We start from the raw sequence: 21,010 nt of genomic DNA, 5'->3' as shown, positions 1-21,010 counted from the left end.
AAGCTGGTGTCATTCTGCTAAAGTAGTGATTGATAACAATATCTGCCCATGAGTGAGGCAAACTGCTGCAGTGATGAAGTTCTGAGTCCACCAAAACCACCTGCTGCTCTTGGACATCCAGAAGCTTGCTGGAAAAATCCATTAACCCACTCTGTATGAGAAAGTACAATGTTATGATAGTGTAGCAGGACAGACCTCCAAGCTGTCCCCTTTCCAAAGAGGACTTTGGTGGCCATGTCCATCTGAACTATGTTGCTTGTTTTAGCAATCAAACATGGCATTAACCATGCTTGTTGAATGTGTTCACGAGTTCGAGAACTTAGTCATCTTGGCGGTTGTTTTTTACTGGGTTGGCCTTTGGTGTTGCTTGAGGCAATCTTAGACCTATGGTTGTCGATATTAAGTCGATATTAATGTACTGGAGAGCCAATAGCCTTAGCACAGACATTGCTGTGAGGATGTGTCCCTGGTCTACATGATGTTCATAATACTGACTCCAAAGAATATGGAGTGGTTGTGGACCATGTGCTGTCATCCTTTCTCAGAATTGTATGGCTGAACAGATGTCGCTGCATTTGCCCTCTGCAAGAATTGGTTTGTCAGCTTCAAGGAACAGATGTCTTTCCACCATCATTGATGAGTGAGTGAGTTTGGTTTTACGCATCTTCTAACAACATTCCAGCAATATCATGATAGGGGACACCAGTAATGGGCTTCACACATTGTACTCATGTGGGGATTCAAACCTGGGTCTTGGGCGTGATGAGCGAATGCTTCAGCCACCAGACAACCCGACTGCCCCCTTCAGTAATGAGTGTAGTAAATGGATTCAAAGTTTGTTAAACTTTTAGGAAAGATATTAATGAAGGGGCTGTTGTTAGTTAAATATGACAGAAAACACTTGTCGGGCTGATGGAACTGATGGGTTCCAGGAAAGTCAAAACACGAAGACATTGCACAGTATTTTTAATGCTCCTCTGTGTACAGCGATGATGTATATATATGTATGGATAACTGTCAACATATACAGGATGGAGGACTAGACAGCAAGTAGATGGACCAAGGGAGAAACTGGACACATTAATTGGATTATCAGAATGGCTGGACTGGATGTTTTTAAATGTCAACTGGTTTTAAAGAAATCCATTTGCATGTAAAAGGGTATGAATTTACACAAAATAGTTCTCAAGGTAAATACATTTATTTGTATATACTGAAAACATTTTTTTCAGCAGTTTGCTAGTCAGCATCAGCAAACGTGCACAACAATAAATGGACTTGATTATCTCAACCTCTGGAATGAGTGAGGCATTACCTTTTTGGTATTCATAACAATTACAACACGGAATAATCTCATTGACCATATCACATTACTATGACATAAACTGAAACAAAATAAATGATATTCTCTGCAGTATAATCAGAACTTTATCTTCTTACATCTTCAAACAAAATACACTTTACTCTAGAAGTGCCACCTATAACGAGAAAATAGCTGATAATAACTCGCTTTCAAAAAGGGCATTTTAGTGATATTGAACAAAATGTATCAAAAGACGTAAAAAATAATGAAACTTCCTGTCACCCTGCCCACTTGCTCGTGCATTATGGGAAAAAAAGTACTGGTCAACTTAGAGTCTGCATATTCAGTGGGTATATCGCCCTGTATGTAATAACTGCAGTACTATTAAACTGGTATGAGTATGGATAAATACACAACCAAAATTCTGTGCATAAGAGCTATCAATTTTAACCCCATTATTCTTACAAAAAAATATTGCTACTGAAAGAAACAATTAAAATGTGTTTTGAAAGACAAAACAATATTTAAAAACTACTAAAGAGCTCGAGAAATAAATGCAAAATTTGCATTCACACAGTGTGTTTGTAGAGATTGTGTATTTCAACTTAATATATCCTTTGAAATAAGTACATTTCAGGGGTAAACTGGTTTAGAATGACTCACCTGAACTAGCACTAAAATAAACACTGAATCCATAAATCTAAGATAGTTACTAGAAAACTATACCACCTTACCATTCCTTTTGTAAATCTAAAATCGCTACTAGCTGAAAAATTCAATTCAATTCTGAATTCAAATCTGAAATCACTTAGTTACACCCAAAATATATAACATTTCCTACCAGTCACATACTAAAGTCCTATGTTTTCTACTGAAAGATTTCCTCTCATACCATACAGATAGAGAACAAAAAATGCACATGCCTCTCAGTTTAGGACATGAAATAATATGTAAAACATCGATTATAGTAACATATACACATTATAAAACAAACACACACTCAATACTTATAAATGGCAAACAAAGTACATCAAGAGCACCCATGGACCAGTCACAAGTAAAAATATCAAAAAAATATTTACAAGTACTACATATCAAATGTCAGTGTCAGCAAAACTTTATAACGGTTGACAGAATACCTGCGAAGAAAGAAGGGCGAATACATCAGTTGAACTAAATCTTATTATTCTTAATGTTCTTTATCTAATATCGAACTGCAGATATGTTTTCAATAAAAGGGCCTCAAGAAAGGTAAGGAGCAATCAAAGGTCCAAACCAGCCTAAACTAGAATTTGAGATCAGCAGCTCCTGGTACAGCCAAGGGAGACATATTGTAACTGTTACAGGTATGTTTGTCTATAAATGGCCTTCAGTAATGTTTTCCAGACTACAAGTAATACCAAACAGGATTAGTAGCATTTCATTGACAAGAATGATATGTAGATATATTATGATAATAAAATAGGAAACCAGCTCTATACATAAGTAGCACTACTATTAAGTCCACCACTAAGAACCCCACCCCACCCCGACAAAACCAGCAACTGCAAACATGTCTTCCATTAAAATCCCATGTATATACACACAATTCTGTTTATACCAAAATCTTTAAATTGATTCATAACCAATGTACTTTCCTTTGGATTAAAACAGTTTGCAATTTGTAGAATTCTTAATCTTCTGGGATAATTAACATTTACATCTGGTGGTCTGGACAGAATTGAAAAGAGTGATTCTTCTCAAAGTTGTCTCATGGGTATGAAGCAAATTATTAACCAGTCATACTGCCTATATTATTCTAATCAAACAATGTCAGTATCATCATGGTCCCTTTGTCAAACATCCCTGGATAAATGAATCTTTGATGTTTCTTTGTTTGAGTGTAACAAGTTTTTCCTTAATGCACATATTTTATTTTAAACTTTTAAATTTCATATAAGAACTAAACATACTTCCTTTCCACTGTTGAACACAAACCTGTTTGTTTGACCTACATTGCTAATCCTTCAAAATCAAATTCATGTGCAGACAAAATATTTTGGCACACTTGTCCATGTGAGGTTCAAATCATCATTTAATCATGAGTAATCATGTGTACTGCTTCTAAAACCTCTTCTGTATATTCATGATTCACAGGTCTAACATTCAAATTGTGTACACAGCACACTGTGTAGTGAGTTGAAGGACCAATTATATCATATTTTCTTAAAAAAGTATTAACACCCTCCAAAAAAGCCCAAACAAATAAACAATCAAATCCTTCACTTTTCAAGAAACTTAGATGTTATTTTACTTATGTAATTTAATCAGTTCTTTCTAAAATCAGGTGTGATTATTCAACCAGGCAAAGGCAGGTAACTCCAAATAAAACTCGCATATTTCTCCACTGAGTTTAATGAAAGTGAAACATCAGCCAATTGCTTTGCAAAAATACCAGGTCAAAAATTAAAAAAAATATAATAATAATAATAAATAACACTAAAAATTACATTTTCAACATTCTTTCCTAGATGAAATGTCAGTATTTTGATTCAATGACCAGAGTAGGGTATATTAATGCATTTGCTCTACTGGAAGCTGTTGATTTTGGCTACTCTACAATATACCACAATACAACACCTGTGTTAATACTGTCATAATATTATATATAGCATCACGACTGTTCAGTTAGAAATACAATATCACAAACAGCAGATACAGTATGGTAGTTCTTTTTCAAAATAGGTGACCTTTCAACATATACTTCCTTGACTACACATGAACTTGGCCAACCACCAACAAAGATGGCCGAACAATAAGATGGCTGCCACCCACCTATAAAATCATACTCAAGAATGCAATCAATACATCTATCAAGTGCAATACTCCAAGAAAACACCAAAATATTTAACACAGTAAGCATACACAGAGCTATATCAAAGCTACATCAAAGCTTCATCTGAGAACAACTAATGTTACTTACTTTGAATTGCTTTGTGATTAAAGTGGGCATGTCAAATATTAAAACGTTTAGAATATCTTAGTCTTCAGTTCACATCAAGGTCGGTTCCATAACATTCACGTGTCTCAGAAGTCTTTTTCATTTTGTGATGCCAGTTTTTACTCTGCATTATTCAGATATAATACCTACCATGACCATTGTGTGCATTTGTTGCTTTTCATCTACAGATTCAAAATAGATCAGGTAGGCAAATATAACTAACTAAATTACATTTGGAAGAGAGCTCTTTGCTCCAGTTAGTGGAGATGTCCAGTTACAGTGAGTGAGTAGCTGGGTTTTATGGCAATGGACACCAGAAATGGGCTTCAGACATTGTGCCCTTGCGGGGAATTGAACCTGGGTGTTCAGCATGACAAGAGGGCACTTTAACCATCAGGCTACCCTACCACCCCATTTGGTTAAATCAAGAGGAAGACTGCCATTTGTATAATAGCAAGCATGATAACATTACTGCATGTGTCTTAAAACTAACGAAGATTTAAGACTGAATCTAACTTGTAGAAACTTTATATTTCTGTTTCAAAATAACTGGCAACCTGGCATGAAAAAACATAAAATCTCCAAATGCTAACCTGGCCAAGGGACATAACTCCATTAATTCCTGAGAATTAAGGCTCAAAATATATATATATCAACCTATTTTTCATGGTTTACTTCAGTCCACATGCAAAACTCACTCTCATACGACTCTGCATCCTGCAAATTCCTACAACTTCTATTTCTACATCTACAGCAGATAGCTGCAAGGGGCAATGAGTCACGAAAAAGCCTGTCTTTTAATTCCAGAAAAAAAAAAACACAAGAGGGTAGAAAGTGCTTCCCCAGTCTGATACTGAAATACTGAACTGACTGAACCATGAGAACAAAATGTCCTAATCACATTGACTCATCATGCATGATTTTCACAGTTAAGGTGACATCATTTTGGGTAAAGTGTCATGTGAGTAAGTATGGATTTACACCCCTTTCTAGCAATATTACAACAGAGGTCAGACCAGATGGGTTTCACATTGTACCCAAGGGGATAATCGAAGCCAGTTTTTCGTAAGATGAACTAACGATTTGACAACTATGCTATCCACAGTGTGATAAGAACTGGTATCAAAAATAAAACAAATTTTGAAAAATGCACAGTGAGCACATTTCATTCTTGGGTACCAGTTTTGGAACAAAGCCCTATTTTGTATATATTGTATGTAAAAATGGCATGGTATCACTATAGAAGACGAGGTATTTTTCTTCACAGCAAAATATATTCGCCACTTTCCTTGTGAACAAGACCCTTTTGTCAATGCAAGTGGGGAACTTACTAAAATAAACAATTCCACAGAAACTATTTAAAGCAGTTGAAGAACATCTAATTGTATTGCATCAGTATTGTTAATCTGTGATGCCATAACGTTGTTTGAGAAGCCTACATTGTAATCCTTTAAGTAGTCTGGAAACAACCATTAAACAGAATACAAAACACTGTGAACACTACAGAAAACCAGGAAATGAAGCTTCACAATATATATGAAATGACATAGAGTGTATTGTTAAAACAATAGAACAATATTTACACGTTCGTGAATTTACTTCGGCCATACATAAGATGTCATTCAATGAAACATACAGGCATTGGTAGCATGTCCATTAAATGTACAAGTACAACCTTTCAACAATACTTGCCATCCCAGTAGCTATCATATTAATAAGAAAATTTAGCATACAAAAATAAGGCACACCTACATTTGAAAACTGTTGTCAAAAGACATGCAATTGAAATATATACAAGAAATGGAAAATATATTATAATCTTAGCATTAATAAATATGCGTGCATCACAAACAGCTCACATTATTATTATTATACCAAAATAATTTGCACAAGCAGAACATTAACAAGACAGAAGAAATGCCATACACGCAACTTCAAAGAAAAGCCAAGTTTATAAGAGAGAGGTTGGTACAACAGACCACAGTTATTAGAGTGGGCGACAGGTTTAAAGCAATGTTCAACAGTATGTCCGTTATATCATGGCGTGCTGAACAGTGTATGTAGATTATGTCATGAGTAGAGTGAAATACTGTTCAAATTTTGATGTGCTGAATTTTTGGTTGTCTTATAGTAAAAGCTTTATCCCTACACACTCATTCTATAGTCATGAGGGGACCCACTTGGGCAAGGAAGGAGCGGTGGGGTGGGGTGGGGTGGGGTGGCTGGGTGTACAAATGGTCCCTTAGGGTTAATCAAAGTATTTCTATATATCTTTGACAGAAAGTTGTCAACTGTATCTCAGCTATATCATGGTGTAACATACAGCATTTCTGTCACATCTTGTCCGTGTAATCTGAAAGCCACCATATAGCTGGAATATTGATGAGTGCGGCATAAAAGCAAACTCACTCAAGGCCGAAAACATTGCCCTGTTACTTTTTTTTTTATGACATTTGACAGTGACATTACATAACGGCACATATAGTTCAGCAAATAAAACTGCTAACCAGTTTAAACAGCAGAGAGATGAATGACATCATTTGGTTGTAACATCATACTTACCAATGATGTCATTTGGTTGTGACATCATACTTACCAATGAAATCATAATGGCGTAAAAATACTGTGATGCTATGTCGATGAAGCAATAATTACTGTTTTGATGATATATATTTTTTCCAATATTTTGATAGTATACATCTTGATAAATTTCACCCCAACCATTCCAAACATCAACTGACACTATAGAGGAATCATGTGTTATGTATCCATTCCACATCCAAGCTATAAACATTCAAGTGCATCATCTTTCGAAATTATATATGTAAACATTTTCAACTGGACATCAAAATATCTCAATTTCTCCTCTTAAATAAATGTATCCTTCATATAACTATAAGAAACTCCACAAGATATTCATCATAACAATCCATGTCTAAAATATGCTCTTGCACTAGATGAATGTCAACTATGAACACTTCTGTCATTTACATTGCACATGAAATCATATACATCTTGTGTAAAGAACAGCATGAAAAATATTAATAAGAATATGACTTGGTTTAATATTAAACCCACCAATACTACCGATAAAATGTCTCTATAATCTCCTCTTAGAAAACAATCATATTTTTTTAATTGCATGGTTTATAGAATTTTGGCTTACTATGTAGGTTGTGTAGGCAAAAAAGATACGAAAATTACTTTGTGTAGGTCTATTTTTTGTCAGTGTCATCGCCATGAAATTTTTTCACTTGCTTTAGTAGATTCTGACTACAGTGAAAGGTGCATGGTATTTCTCAGTCACATCAAAATGTGCAGTCTGAACAACAAAGGAAATGCAGTTTTCAAAAATGATGTCTCATAAAAGTATTTGTTTACATTTTCATCTTCTATTTAAAAAATTGACAAAAAGAGTTGCGTTTATTTTGCTGGTCAGTATATTCACTTCTATTTTGGGCTTGTTGTCTTAATTATTTTGTTAATAAGACGGTCACTGTGACCACAGACACATTTGATTAACAACTAATCATAAGTGAATCAAACTTTGTACATCTTAGCATTCATATCAGTTACTATCATAATCCATCAAAGATAGAGCAATTGTGTAAAATATCTTAAAAATTATGGATGTTTTTGTTATCACAGCTACTGATACTAGTTGAAACATTAACCAAAGCCGTTACATCCTCCTAACCCTATACCCACACAACAAACAATGAGCACATCACATTCACAAATAACGAATCCACAAGATGGAGGAAATATTTCAACACACGACATAGATAGGAAGAGTCCTGAGTTTAAAAATAGCATAGTCTTGGAACACCATTTTCCGATCAATAATCTTTCAGCTTGTAGCAAAAGCATGAAGTTTCGTTTCAAATGAATGTGTGTTTTATTATCTAAAATCTAACCTTTTTACATGTTAAGGGTTATTTACAAATCTAAAAATTTCACAGACTGAAGTAGAAGGCCAAAGGATAACAACATCCAGATAGTTTGGTATTCTTAACAGTAACCATGGTAACAGTAACACCACAGACACATTTTATTCCGATTGTCAAGTTGCATTATTGTATATACAACCTATTATATAAAACTGACAGCTTCAAACCATTTGTAGTCGCAACAACTGTTGATCTATTAAAACATCATCGAAGTAATTATGAAAACAAATAATTACTGTTTTGATTTTTTTCTAGTAAACTTCACCATTCAAAACTTTAACTGATTTAAGCAAGATAAAACACAAAAAGCCACTTCAAATAGGTTTTTTTTGCAAAAGGTACATCTGAAATACATGTCTCAAATATCATATAAGTTTTAGGAAAGCACAAAACATTAATACAAAGTGTAAAAGATGCAGTCCTACTAAAACAGTAGTTCTACTGAAAAAATAACAGGCGAACATTGTGGCGCATGACATCACAAGATCACATGCTTATTGGTGCAGTTGTAGCAGAGAGGTAACCATGGGAACACAGGAATGTGAGTGACAGAGAGTTGATGAACATTTGACATAAAGCACATTGGAAGCTTCCTGCAATCACACATAAGGTTAGTTCTTTGTGTTGATAAGACTGTTAGTAAATGCTAGCACCGGAATCAAGGAAAGAACTCCTCTCAGCAACCATCTACACCATCTTGTAAAGGGTCCCATTATTAGCCAAGTCACTGAACCTGACCACAAGGTCCGGTTTGTCTCCTCTTCTGACCACCGTAAAGTGCAGACAGGTCACATTTTGGGTGTGAATAACAATTATCATAACAGGTTTCATAGTTAGATCCTTTCTCTTAGCATTAGAGCAGTATTAACGCTACACATACTGTATACATAGTTTTGTCATATATAATACCAGAATAATTTCAATTACCTTTCTTTGTTTGTTTAACATCACCAGCTACATGGGGCTTTTTTTCCAACTGATTCTCAATCAACAACACCCCCTTTTTCAAAAGGCTGGATGAACATATCAGCTACCTGGACAAGCTGATCATTTTTATCTCCTCTTATGACTAGCAACATTTCAACAGTTACATTACGACATGCAGACTTGGTAGTGGTGTCCCTGTGATTATTTATAGACATTTCAAAGATGGACTGTCCAGAAGATGACACTAATTGTCCATGGGCATTAACGTTGAAAATAAATCATATTTTCAAAACTGGGATATTTAAAAATTCTTAATTTCTCATATTCAGAGGAACTTTCAACATTATATTTTGAGATTGCATTCAATGCAATGAAATAAAACCAAACATTAAAACTTGTTCTTGTGTACTGGAACTGTTAGCAATAAAACAGATCAATTCAACAAGAAAACATTAGGTATTAGTTTCATAAACATTTCATCATTTTAGGATGAAATTTGAAAAGTGTCATTGACTTCATGGCTTTTAGTAACTTCCCATAGATACGCCAAATATTAGCCTCTGAGCAGTCTAAATATATCCCTGATATGAGATTGAATTGTGAGTCAATCCAAATTTTACAGGATTCATACTGCTTTCAGCCTAATTCATCCACATTAAAACAAATGACACAAAGCACAGAATTTACACAGTTTTCCCATGTGCAAAATTTAACCTACATGTTTCATCAAAATGATGCAAAACCAAATATTTAATCTATCTAGCAGAGTATCATAATTCAGCTGATTTTTCTAATCACATCGTTTCAACTTATCAAATTCTAAACTTCAGACATCTTGTTTCCACGACATGCACTCCTTGCAATGAGATGTCGCTAATATAAATACAAAAGGATGCAATGTGTTTGGAATGGCTAAGAGATTATAAGCAGTCTCTATATACATCAGAAGATGCCATGTCCCATGTCAAAGTACATGTGTGTCATATACAAATCAAATAATATTCATGAAATAATCATTGTGTCAAAAGAACAACTGATTATTATGGTAATAGTTCAACATTAAAGCAGACGTCACTTGACCAATGTAAGTACATTTCAAGAACACCATCATACATCCTCCTCAGACAGTTTTACCACTTTGACAAGCTTACAAAAAATGCATCTAAACCTTCACATTCAATAATCCAACAGGCTTGCAATGAATGAAATCCGCAAGAATACAGCGTATGAAATAAGCCCAAGACCCAGCAAGACATCTGGTCTGGTAACTTCAAAATGTTACCAGGCCAAAATGGACTAAACCAGACCAGAATATCCAAAGAATATTACTGGAACATATTTTTCTAAAATTTTGACTAGACCATTGGGTTGGCAAACTGTAAATTTAGACCATCCCTTAGAAATCTAGCCCATCCCAGGCGGTTGGACAGGCCTTATTTCACACACTGAAGCATACCACCAGCAGGTCGTCTTTGTTCCTCTTGATCCACACATGGATTCACGTTGACCTTTACAAGTAATTCAAGCACTTCACAAGATGTGCCTACTTAAGATTTCAAGGACTTTCCAAGTACTTAAACAGCTATAAGAAGCACATATTCACTAGTCATCAAAGTATCTAATACCTGTGTGTGTATTAACTATGGTGTAAATCTTTCTCTGCCAACAGTTGAGGGTAACTACTACAAATCTAAACTGATTTTTGTGAAAAATGATGCATAATCATTTGAGACAATTTATCACATTATACATGAACGACTGTATGTCAAACGGCTGACTCAGATACTACAGACAAGCCTCATAAATAAATCTATTTACAAACAGGAACTAAACCTCAATGATTTCATACGAGAATCGTAGTGAAACCTCCTTCCCACTACAGGATAAAAGATGACAAAATCAACAGCATCCGTCAACAGTTCTCTCAAAATTGTTTCATATTTCTGGGATAAGGTTTAGCTCAACTTCAATGACCTCTCTGGCAATGTAGTTTACCCTTCAATGACCTTGACCTAAACTACGATTTTCCACAGCATGGCCATCCCATGCCGACCTGGGATGAGTTGAGACTGATTCTCTCACCACTTCCTTCTAGCCCCAGCTCGCCTCCATACCGACGCTTTAGTTCCTGGTGGGAAACAAACAAAGGATGATCATAATTATGAATGCAGTTAGATTAGATTGTTTGAGGTTTACTGTGCTCTACAATAATTCAGTTACACGATAAAGGTCTGTTAATAATCAAGTCTTGACCAGACAGTCTAGTGATCAATATCATGAGCATGATATTCACCTCTGGGACATGATTGTCATGCATTACTAACTTTCTGTGTGTTTGTTGTTTAATGATGGCAATATTCCAGTCTTTAAAAAAATGAATCTACTCCTAAACTCCAAAAACTTTGTGATTGGAAACAAGATGTCACAGCCAGCCAGTCTATGATTGCATCAAACATGCTCCCACATAACAAATCATCCGACAGTTACTTAAAGTCTAGTTTGATGGTGTTTTTTGACTGAGTGCAAATCGTTTCCATGAAAACCAGGAAAAATCTAAATACCCAAAATCTGTAAATAACAAAAGGCATCACTCTGGGACCTGCCAAATTTTGCTGACAGATATTTAACGGTTTTCGAGTTGTGCTCCGAAAATGAAGCCCATTAAATCTGAATCGTTTCCATTAAACTGAGGAAATAATAAATCACAAAAATTTGTAAATAGCACTACTTTAGGTTCTGTTTGATATATATACCAAGTGTTGCAACTAAGTCCAGTTCATTTCCATGGAAACAGAGAATAATATGAATGCCCCAAATCTGCCAGTTGCAAAAGGCACCACCTTTGGATCTGCCTGCCAAGTTTTGCTGAATGACATTGAGTAGTTTTCGCGTTGTGCTCTGGAAACAAAGCCCACCCCTCCCTTTAGACTAAATACAAATCTTTCAATCGATACAAAGAAAAATGTAAATGACAAAAATCTGAAAATAACACAAGGCATCACCTCAGGTTCTGTTTGTTATATCTACCAACTTTTGTTGAAAAACCTTTGAACAGTTTTTGGGTTATGCTCTGGAAACAAAATGATATGGACAGAAGGACAGAGGAAGATGGCGCCAACTATATCCCCCAGCATTACATGCCAAGGGGATAATAACATGACATAGAGAAGTTTGACTGGTTGCTATCATCAATAATTCCAAATATAATAAGAAACACAGCTGAGAAAGATCTAGAATTCTACGTTTACAAAATAATCTGATACAAAATTTCATGAAGTGTTAAGTGTAAGAAATGTAAACATTATTGTTTGCACACTGCTAAAAGTATGGACGGAAAGGCCTATAGTCTATGCTGAAATTAATAATGAATATGATGATGAATATGATGATGAATATGATGAATATGATGATGAATTTGATGATGATGAATATGATGATGAATTTGATGATGATGAATATGATGATGAATATGATGATGAATATGATGAATATGATGATGAATTTGATGAATATGATGATGAATTTGATGATGATGATGAATATGATGATGAATATGATGATGCTGCACTTCATACTGGAAATAGAGCAGCTGGGCAGCCAAGTGAATAACAGGGAACACATGGGTTGGATTAAAAGATGGGTACACTATGAAGCCCATTTTTGGGGCCCCGCCATGATATTGCTGGAATACTGCTAAATGTCACGTTAAACAAACCTCACTCATTCATATTGGAAAACGTTCTTCAAGTGGCAACAGCCCTCACTCACTCACTCACCTTTGCCATCTGCATGAAGGCCTCATCTATGTTGGTGTTCTCCTTGGCGCTGGTCTCCAGGGAGTCTAACATCCCACAGCTGTGGGCGTAGTTCTTCGCCTCCTCACAGCTCACCTCACGCAAACTCTCCAGATCTTTCTTATTGCCTGTGAACAGGATGCGTTATCAAATACATAACAACCTGAGTAAGCATTACTTCAATTATTAGAGGGCAAGGTTCTACATGACATCTAAAAACATTGTCCAAAACTTTTCAGCTTGTAAAAAGGCTTACTAGGAAGTCTTGCATACAACATGAGATTCACTAAAACATTCTGATGATGGTTACAGGCCGGGAAAGCCACATTTCCAAAACAGATAGCCTCAACTGATGTGGCTCTCCCGGCAATAGTTACGTTTACGTGAACATCGAATGTGGCTCTCCCGGTTATGTTGTCAAAACATGCCTAGTGATTCAAACCTGTTACCGTATTTAACAAAGCAACACATGTTTCCTCACAATTTTATTCAGATTACAACATGCTATTTTGTTACACATACTTAAAAATTCAGTTCTGTGAATGTATGTTTATGAAATAAACCTGTTCTACACTGTGTCAGATGAAAAAGTGAAATCTGCTAGTGCTTTTCAATGCTCTTGATATTCACTCAACTATCTCTCATTAAAACTTATTGCACTGAAGGTGATTTCAAGAGAATATTTTGATATTTCTGATTGATTTCTGACAATATCTCACTCTTTAGGTCATAAGACATTTACTTTCTAGTCCTGTAAATGAAAGTCAGTATCGTTATGCCAAGACACTCTACGTTATTGGAAAGAAAATGTGTCAAATAAATTTGAAAAACTATTTCATTGTAACAGAAATCTTTGATCCATCTGTAATGAAAGAAAGAGTTACCAGGAAAGATATTTTTCGTGTCTGCAAGAGAAAAAGATTGTTTTTTACTTCAAAATTCAACTTGAAAATCATAACCATCTACCATAATAACTCTCCAGACCAGGAATGGGAAAAAGGTCTATTCTTTTCAACTACTCCAGAAACAATATCTTCTTAAATGAAATTTAGTGTACAGTAAACACCTGATGTTAGGTTTCTGCATCCAGATACATGACAAAAAGCACATCCCTTGTTACAAAAACGAATAAAATACAAAGTATTTGGTCCTTTTGTTTGTCATAAAAAATTCCCAAGCTAGATTAGATATTGCCAATGAAGGACATGTCAGATTTTTAACACATTGATAAAATATGAAGGATAAATAGTGCCAATCTTGTTACAAACAATTTACACACTACCAACCATTTACGCGTGTACTAAATATACAACAAACCTCACCCTCGTCATACAAAATTTCAAATGTATTGAAATGCATGTCCTACAATCACAACATTTACATATGTCACACATGCTGGAAGCGAAATGACAACAATGGCCAGATTTACACACCTGTCCAACCAAACTGCCCTGATTACTCTTGCCCTGACTGGGGCAGAGGGGTAGCCTAGTGGTTAAAGGTCACATGCAACCAAAAAATCAAACATAATTAAAACACAATTATCACTTATTCATGACATATAATATACATTGCTGATTGTAAAAAAACAAATAAACAAAATTATAAACATACAATCGCGATTCTAAAGTGCAATATTTTGTACCTGGGCCTACTTCCCTCAAAACAAGGCCCTCGGGACACTGAACCTAGTTATAGCCGGTGGGTGTGCACTCAAGTTTAACGACGGATTCCGATTGGCTAGTTTACTTGCTGATACGCTCTGGGCTCATCGTGTGTACAGAAAGATGATCTGTTTGATGGGCATTTAAGAAGTACGGCGAGTCACAAGAAAGTACGATTCTTGCGTGGCTGGAAACTGTCATTCATCTAAGTACAAGGCAGGACGTGAAACTGACAAGGGTTTGCATTGGGGTTATCGAACATGTGGTCCATTACAAATATTTGAGGAGTTTCATACACCGGTTCATCACATCGTTACATAGCTGACAATATGTTCTACAACACCATATATCATTAACACGATTAACTTGCGGTAACCATAGCAACATATTAAATTCAAACATAAACTGAAAGAATGTATGTCTCCATGTTAGGGCTGAGACAGATTACACAGGTGGGGCACATCTGGAGTAGAACTGATCTGCTCAACAGACTATTTGGACTGGTGACATGGTGTTCAATGACAACAAGAGGAAAATGTCATTAATACACCTCCCATTGGCAAAATATTCTTCATGTCTATGAGTTCTGATTATGTCAAATGTTATGGCATGTCTGTAGCAAAGGGGAAAGTATTGAAAGGTAGAGTTATGCTCCAAAGTTCAAAAAGGAGCACTGCCATCAAATTCAGATGAGGCCAAGATTATTGCCATGGAAACAAACACACAAAAAAAATTTAATTCAGAAATCTCAAACTACCAAAAGGCAGCAGTTCACCATCAGACCTATCTATGTGCCAAATTTGGTAAAGAAACATTGATCAGTTTTAGAGTTCTGCTCCAAAAAGAGTACTAACACAATTTTCAGTCTGTCAAATTTGTTGCCATAGAAATGCCAAACATATTTATGTCAGATATCCAAAAATACCAAAGGCACCAGTTCACCAACAGATCTATCTATGTGCCAAGTTTAGTGAAGAAATATTGAATGGTTTGAAAGTTATGCCAGGGAAAAGACACAAATGCATGGGTGCCATCCATTTTAATACCCTCCACAAGACGCATTGTTGGGGATAACAAAAAAAAAAATGACCTCTTTATACTACAAGAAGACTGTTAGTGTATGCATAATCAGATATTTAATAAGTGTTTTATAACTGTTTCTGAAAGCCAAAGCTCTGGGAAAACTACAAGCTCTGGCAAAACTACACATTTGTACCCAACTTCCGAGACAAACAGCTACCATGGCTATGCTGCAATGCTACCTGGGTATCCAGTAGTAACTTGTAAATATCGCTTGTCCCAGCTTTATTCTATACATCATGTTTACAAGCAAGGAAATGATGACATCACACACATGCACATACTATGACTTAGACATGTTAGATATACAGAAAATAATGCCAAAATACTTAAGACTAGCAGAACTAAAACAATTTTGACACATACTGCATGTTTTATATGTGTAGCCAAACAGCTTTCGTCAAAGCTTAGGTAGAACTATTCCAAACTAGACATTATGCGTTCAATTGTTGAGACATGCACTGGGTTTAAAACCCTTACTGGGTACCTGGTAGTAAACAGGTAAATGTTGACTTATCCTGGCTCTACCCTATACGTCACGCTGACAGTCAAGGAAATGATCCCTCAGTTAGTGACAGCTTCATCCACGATGTGATATTTACCTATCATCAACTGCACAATCGATGTTCCCGCGTATCTCTTTACGTCTTCAAGCCAGCGAGGAATGTTGTCGAAGGTAGACCGTTTTGTGATATCATAGGCTATGATAACGCCATTAGCACTTCTGTAGTAGCTCTGGGTGATGGTTCGGAACCGTTCTTGGCCTGCAGTGTCCCAAATCTGCAGCTGAAAGTACAATGAAGACTAGAGTTGAGGTGAAAGTGGGTTTAAGATTGTACTTAATAATATTTTGCTCATATGACAATGTGCATGCATGTGTATGTGTGGCTGCTTGTATGAGTCCAGATTTAAATTGGTTTTATAGTGGATACCCCACTCAGACACATAATACTGACTCAGAGACAAGTACCACAGTTTAATATTATTTGGTACGATGCAGCGAAGGATAACGGGGACATTATTATGCCATAACAGGCTACAAAAAACGTTATTGTTTTTACTGACTCCTCTGACAAAAGTAAAACGAAAAAAATATATATGCGCTCAATCTGAGTGAAAACTATAAGGTACGCAAAGGACAAAGAACCAACACCCTCAAAGTCAGGCACAAAATGACCACCACGCAATATCACACCTACTCAGTTACTGTGGCCTCTGTAATAATGGAAGACAGACAACTGGTAGTTGCAGACTTTGTGTGGTACCCCTCTGACAAGTTGAAATTTGAACAGATCCCATGAATGAAAGCTATGAATACACATTTACAACATGTAGAAAGTGGTCACATGCAACACATTACGTTTGGGAATACACGCACTCAGTACAGTAAAGGTTCTTGTGCAACATACTTGGAATCCCAGTACCCAACAAAAGTACAAGAATCTGTACTTTGCTGAGAAAGTATGATGCAAAATATAACATGTTATGTTTGACCACTTTCCTAAAAGACATAGTGTATTCACCGAGTGTAAACTGATGTGTTAACCAACATCAATATATTCACACAATCCTTTTAATTATAACATTATTGAGAGTGTATTTACACCATCGGTAAACATACAGTGAAGCAGGAACTTGGCCAGTGGTTATTTTCACGGTGGCTTTACTGCATACAGTGGGTCGAAAATTAATGTGAAACTACGAAATATACACACACGTGTGTGTTCTCTTTTTCACCAACACACAAACACACTTGTCCAATGATAAAACATTGACATAATGAAGTGAAAAAATTCACACCAATACATCAGTATTCAACAGCAGCTATAACATGTTACACCTTACTCAAAAAACATCCATAAACATTGATAAGTGAGCTGAAGGACACCAATACATGCATTGATGCAATGAAAATGATTCTTTATTGTGTTAACTTAGAGACAGTACAGCAAGGTTTGTTAACTATAGCAATACCCTTTAACACTGGGATCTAATCTGATTAACATGGTTAAGCTGGGTCATCCATATCATATATACACAAAAATGTAGCTTTCTCTTCAGTTCAGTGATGAAGAAACACATGATTGATGCAATTTTAGTCTGTGATACCCTTGTATTGTCAGTTTCACTGTTCAGAGGTCTGTTGTTTGGGTTTGAGAAATTAATCAGGCATAAACTCACATTAAGCTCTGATGTCAAACTTGTAAAAATACTTCATGTATGATTTATAAACATCCTAACAGCATGTGTACTGTTCCCTTCATGAATGCCATCATAAACTACATATTAACACAAGTTTGCAATTGTGCTCTATTTGTAATCACCTACATGACAACTTTCACAAGCAAATAGGCCAAACATTTCCAAACATATTGGCCATGTTCACATCATAAATATCAATTTACAAATGATAAGCCCATGCGTTCATTAAGGAGATTAATTCAAAATCAAAACCTTGTACTTCCTAAGCATGGCACCTAGTTCAGACATATGGGAAAAACCGAAATCGGTTCTTCGGTTGTGATTGAGTCTAAAATTAGCATGTGGTGATTCATCAAATATAAACAAATGTTATGTTGCCAGCTGACGCGAATATCCTGTCAAGAAAATCGTCCATATGTATGAGATACATCAAAAACGTATAACACAAACAATCATCAAGTTGGTCTAACCTTCACAAGTTTGCCGTCAATGTTCAAAGTTTTCATTGTAAAGTCCACTCCGATGGTACTACCGTGTTTTTCAGTGTAAGTTCCCGATTTGAATCTCTGCACAACGCAGGTTTTTCCAACACCTGCATCTCCAATTAACACTATTTTAAACAAATAATCAAACTGTTCATCAGGATCGAGCGTAGACTGGTACGACATTTTCAAGATGAACCAACTCCCTCTGTCATCAATAATTTACACAGTATCAATTCCAACACCGATGACACAGCTTCTGCCGAGTTTCATGTTTTGGCTATACCGGAAGTGACATCACTTTGTGATGCCACTTCCGTGTTGGGGTTTGTTTGTTTCGAACCATGTGACAAAGACAACAAGTATTATGAAAATTGGACAATTCACGACGCAAATTGTGCCAATTCCTTCTTTCTTAGTTGGGATAAACCTAATTGATTTTGTAAATAAATACGCTGGTGCATTAATAATGGGACGTAACTCTTGGCAAGCTTACTTCGAGACGGAAATTCAAGGTATAAATTAGATATACATGTGTTCGAATCTTAGATTCTCATTCTGTTTCAATTTTTTCATGACAGTGTGGAGTGAGTGAGTTTAGTTTTACGCAGCACTCAGCAATATTCCAGCCATATGGTGGTGGTCTGTAAATAATCGAGTCTGGAGGAGACAATCCAGTGATCAACAACATGAGCATCGATCTGCACAAATGAGAACTGATGACATGTGTCAACCAAGTCAGCGAGCCTGTCCACCCAATCCCCTTAGTCGGACAGTGTGGAACCAACAAAACCAACCAGCCAACCAACCAACCTTAAGATGTATTCCTTTGATTATTGTTAACTTTGTGTATACTGCATTAATGTTGTTGGTAATCAGTTTTAAGGGACAAAGGATCAACCAATTCTCAGTACCAGGAATTGGGTTTCATATTTTGTACGTATCCCAACTAACTTTCACTTACTCCAATCTATTGCATGTAGCTAAATGTTACCTAAGGCAGGATGAACATATATACAATGGTGTTTCAGAGAGAATCATGGTCACTGAAAAGTATGTCAACCCCAAGTGGAGAGATATGAGAAATGTATACATTTTCTAGGCAAGTGATTAAAAAATAGACATAAAAATGTTTGCTTTTGGACTTTTCAGAGAGGGTGATGAAAGAAGTGGACAAGGATATAGGGAGGGTCATCCAAACCTCTTGAACACAAGAAAATTAAATTTTTATGGTCCTTTAGTTGTTAGAATTGGTCTTAAGTGAAACCAGGATTGTCATAAGAAGCAACTAACAGTACTGAGTGGTCAATCTGATTGATTGGTTTTACACATATCCCAACTGCATAGGTCAATTCTCATGCTGTTGGTCACTGGATTGTCTGGTCCAGACCTAATTATTTACAGACTGCTACCATATAGCTGGATCTGCTTATTGTGTTAACTGAGTGTGTTTATAATTATAGTGTATTCTGAATGACATAACACAGCAAACATAGGCACCTCACAAACACAAAGTATAGTACTGACAGGTGACCGTGTTTGTTATATTTAGGCAGGGTGAAAACGTGAGCTGTGTTGTTCATGATTGACGTGGTGATGGGACTGGACAACCTGAGACAGTCAGCTGAGGAAGAATAGCACCATAAACTGCATCACAACCTCCTGTCTCATTAGTTTTAATATTGTTATGTAACACTGTCTCTGGTATTTTGTGGGTGTAGTGGGTGCGTAGGTGACACCAGAAATTGGCTTCACACATTGTATAAATGTGGGGAATCAAACCCAGGTCTTCGGCATTATGAGCCAACGCTTTAACCATAAGGCTACCCCAGTGCCATCCTGGCTGTAGAGGTAGGTGCTTAGTGAGTCAGTTTAATTGTGAGGTACTAGGTCTGTGAATTCATGTTTCTTGTGTTGAATGTGGGTTGTTGTGAATCAGATGGTTGTAAATGTAATCAAGGATCATAGGACAGATACTTGGTGAATTCCTGATGAGGTCACAGAGACAGCTGTGTCGGTCATCACCTCAAGAAGATCTGGGTAAGATCTGTGCCTCCTTTCATGAAGCAATCTTATCTGCTTGGCTGACCGTAACTCTAAAGACATCAATAACTGTGCTGTCTGATCCAACCTTGACTATGACATCACATAGAATAGACAGATCAACAGATCAACATCCCACTCTTATTAAAAGCCATTATGACCACACAAGATGGTGTTCTGGATTCATTGCAAGACAGTTGACCATGTTGTCTGAAGTACTGCAACTTGCAGAGTTGCATCCCTTAGGTAACCAAGGATAATACTCTGTTCATGGGTTTCAACCCCCGATTCATACTTCACAAAAAGATAATCACGCCAAAGAACTGGTTTTCCATATGAGTACGATATGTGAAGCTGAAAGCAGCCAAAGCTAAAATTCGGTCAAAGTGATAACTGACTATGGGCTGTACCTGATATGCCATCAACCAATACGAGAAAATGTTCAGCTGACTCTTCCTGATGTCATAACACCTATTTCATTCATTTTTATGTACAAACATAATAAAAAATAACAAAACAGTATGTTCTGTTAAATTCAACAGCAGTTATTGTTTATTTAAAGTATAGCTATATTTGAAAATAATG

General features: G+C 36.2%; 1 protein-coding gene across 1 annotated transcript; it reads right to left on the bottom strand.

Annotated features, from left to right (window-relative positions):
- Positions 1–949: 949 nt before the first annotated feature.
- On the bottom strand, positions 950–18,683 carry LOC137295576 (ras-related protein Rab-43-like). Its single transcript, XM_067826985.1, has 4 exons — positions 18,371–18,683; positions 16,301–16,484; positions 12,937–13,082; positions 950–11,288 (listed from the first exon to the last, which is right to left on the bottom strand). The coding sequence occupies exons 1-4, from the start codon at positions 18,566–18,568 to the stop codon at positions 11,178–11,180; spliced, it is 639 nt and encodes a 212-aa protein (XP_067683086.1). The 5' UTR covers positions 18,569–18,683; the 3' UTR covers positions 950–11,177.
- Positions 18,684–21,010: the final 2,327 nt, after the last annotated feature.

This window comes from Haliotis asinina, chromosome 9, assembly GCF_037392515.1.
Source record: "Haliotis asinina isolate JCU_RB_2024 chromosome 9, JCU_Hal_asi_v2, whole genome shotgun sequence".
Taxonomy (NCBI): Eukaryota; Metazoa; Mollusca; class Gastropoda; order Lepetellida; family Haliotidae; genus Haliotis; species Haliotis asinina.
This window is presented reverse-complemented; position numbering and strand designations above follow the sequence as displayed.